The 2,273-nt window shown below is 66.8% G+C and overlaps 1 protein-coding gene across 1 annotated transcript in view; it reads right to left on the bottom strand.

Annotated features, from left to right (window-relative positions):
• Window positions 1-45: 45 nt before the first annotated feature.
• Window positions 46-2,273, bottom strand: part of APBB3 (amyloid beta precursor protein binding family B member 3) — an 11,176-nt gene continuing 8,948 nt past the window's right edge. The window contains exons 4-12 of the mRNA XM_031060572.1: window positions 2,195-2,271; window positions 1,885-1,942; window positions 1,564-1,704; window positions 1,094-1,221; window positions 973-978; window positions 775-889; window positions 602-689; window positions 363-446; window positions 46-225 (exon numbers count right to left, since the gene is read on the bottom strand). Coding sequence (XP_030916432.1) covers window positions 95-225; window positions 363-446; window positions 602-689; window positions 775-889; window positions 973-978; window positions 1,094-1,221; window positions 1,564-1,704; window positions 1,885-1,942; window positions 2,195-2,271 — 828 coding nt within the window. The 3' untranslated portion in view covers window positions 46-94. The remainder of the gene's footprint in view (window positions 226-362; window positions 447-601; window positions 690-774; window positions 890-972; window positions 979-1,093; window positions 1,222-1,563; window positions 1,705-1,884; window positions 1,943-2,194; window positions 2,272-2,273) is intronic.

Raw genomic sequence — 2,273 nt, 5'->3', positions numbered from 1 at the left:
GCCTATCCGGCCCGGGCCGCCACCCGGGCAGCCCTGCCGCCCCCCAGGACCGCTCTGCCGGGGGCAGCGCCGTGCCCGCTCCGGCCGCGGCCTCCTACTGCCTCCCCACCTGCGCCGGGTGCACCCTCATGGCCGTGTCCGACACGTAGATCAGGGAGGGCGTCCAGTTCTCCCGCCCAGGACGCCTCGTCAGCTTCTCGATGGCCTCATTCAACACATCCATCCCTGGGGAGAGGGACACCCCGTCCCATCGGCCCCGGCTGCGGGCGAGGGCCGGGCAGAAGCTGCCCAGCGCCAGGGCAGGGCTGCTTGCCCGCCTCCGGCACGGAGGGGCTTCCTGGGCGTCCCCCAGCGGCGCTTACCCATGGCCCTGGGCACGGGCAGGCTGCCGATGTACAGCGCCTCGTAGGTCTGCATCGACTGCCTCACTGCTTCTAGGATATCCACTGCCAGGAAGGGAGAGCGGGGCTGCCCCTGTGTCCCCCGCTGTGTCCCCAACATCCCCAAGGACTCCAGGGGAAGAGAGGGACAAGCTAGAGGGCTCTGGCTCACGGGCGGACTGTGGGCAGGGGGAGCAGCCGGCAGTGCTGGGGGAAGGTACCTTGCAGCGGCAGGTCCTCGGCGGAGATGGGCTCCAGCGTGGCGGCGCGGGGCAGCCTGCTGCTCGCTACGGCTCGCTCGGCCACGATCTGCAAGAGACGGGGATCCCGGAGCCTCCCCTCACCCCCGAGATCCCCAGCCATGCTCACACCCTCTGGGGCCTCTGCTTCCCACCTTGGAGCACATCTCATGCAGAGCCTTGGCGATGCCTTTGGCAGGCACATTGCAGTGGAAGACGTGACACTTGAGGACGCAGGTGTCCTTGTCACTGGCCACGAAGGCGAAGTCTCTGCAAGGCCAGGAGCAAGGCAGTGAGACCCCGACAGAGGCAGCCCCCTGCCTGCACTGCCCCCCAGCCCTGTGCCCCCTTACCTGTCCCTGCAGCCGTGGTGGCAGTGGGAGGGAGGAGAGGGGACAGGTCACTGCTGGGGTGCCTCCCCCCAGGTGGGCAGAGCCACCCCCCTGGCCCTAGCTCTGCCCTGGCCCCTGGCACCTGCCGTTGTCGCAGCCAACGCCCCAGACACGGATGTTGAGGATGGGCTGGCGGTGGATGAGGCTGCGGTCCAGGGGGTCCACCAGGCTCATGGTGTCCTTCTTCAGAATCATCACTAGGTCCTGGCCCTGCAGAGGGGCAGTGGTTCCCTCAGCCTGGCAGACAGCCTGGGCATCCCCAGCACCCAGTCCCTGTGTAGGCAAACCCCTACCCCACCAGCCTGCTCTGCCCGACTGTGGGGTCAGCCCTGCCCTTCCCAGTTACCATTCCCTTGTGTGAGGACCCACCCAGGCACCCTGGCTCTGTTCCCAAGGAACGGCCCTGTCACCTGCTCTACACCTGGGACCATCGGGGGGATGCCCTCTGTAGAGAGTTGACTCTACCACCTGCTCCCATCCAGCACGGTCCAGCCTCAACAATAGCGGCCTTGGGGTGGGACCCTGCCTGGCAGCACCATCCCAGGCTCTTACCTCGCCCTGGTTCTCCGCAGAGCCCTGGCCCTTGCTGTTGGAGAGCTGCTGGATGCAGTTGTTGACGGCGATGCTGCTCTTGCCAGGTGCCAGGTCCTCCTCGGGGATCTCCACCCAGCCCAGAGAGCGCACAGCAAAGCACTGAGCAGAGACATGAGGGGCTTCAGTGCCCCTGGCACAGCCACCTCTGTCCCCTCGCCTCACCATGCCACAGTGGTCACCCCTGCTCTGGGTCCCATCCACGTCCCTGCCAGCTGCCACCCTCCTCCTCCTCTGCCAGCACAGCCCACGATGCGGCAGTGAAGCTGGCGGGTGCAGTACCTTGGAGCCGGGCTCTGTGCTGTGCTGGAAGTCATCTCCATGCCAGGACAGGGAGTGCCTGCAGAGGGATGGGGCAGTGAGGGGAAGCTCCCTCTGTGTGCTCCTGGGGCATCCAGGGAAGCATCAGGATGCCCTGGAACCAGCAGACCCCCATGCCACCAGCTGGGAAGCATCCCACGGGGGAGCCCAGTGTGGTCCTGCTGGTTTCAGCATGGGGCACTGCTCTGAGGGGAGCACCAGGGCCCAGCACCCAGCACTGCTCAGGGATCAATGGCAGCCCACAAACAAGCCAGCACAAGAACAGCCCTACCTCCGGGACAGCGAAGCCATGGGGCTGGGAATGGGCCGGTCCTTGGCCGAGTGCTTCGCTGCAGGGCCCTGGCATTCCT

This window comes from Geospiza fortis, unplaced genomic scaffold, assembly GCF_000277835.1.
Source record: "Geospiza fortis unplaced genomic scaffold, GeoFor_1.0 scaffold413, whole genome shotgun sequence".
In the NCBI taxonomy this organism is placed as follows: Eukaryota; Metazoa; Chordata; class Aves; order Passeriformes; family Thraupidae; genus Geospiza; species Geospiza fortis.
Note: the sequence above shows the minus strand (reverse complement) of the source record. Positions and strands in the feature narration are given on the sequence as shown.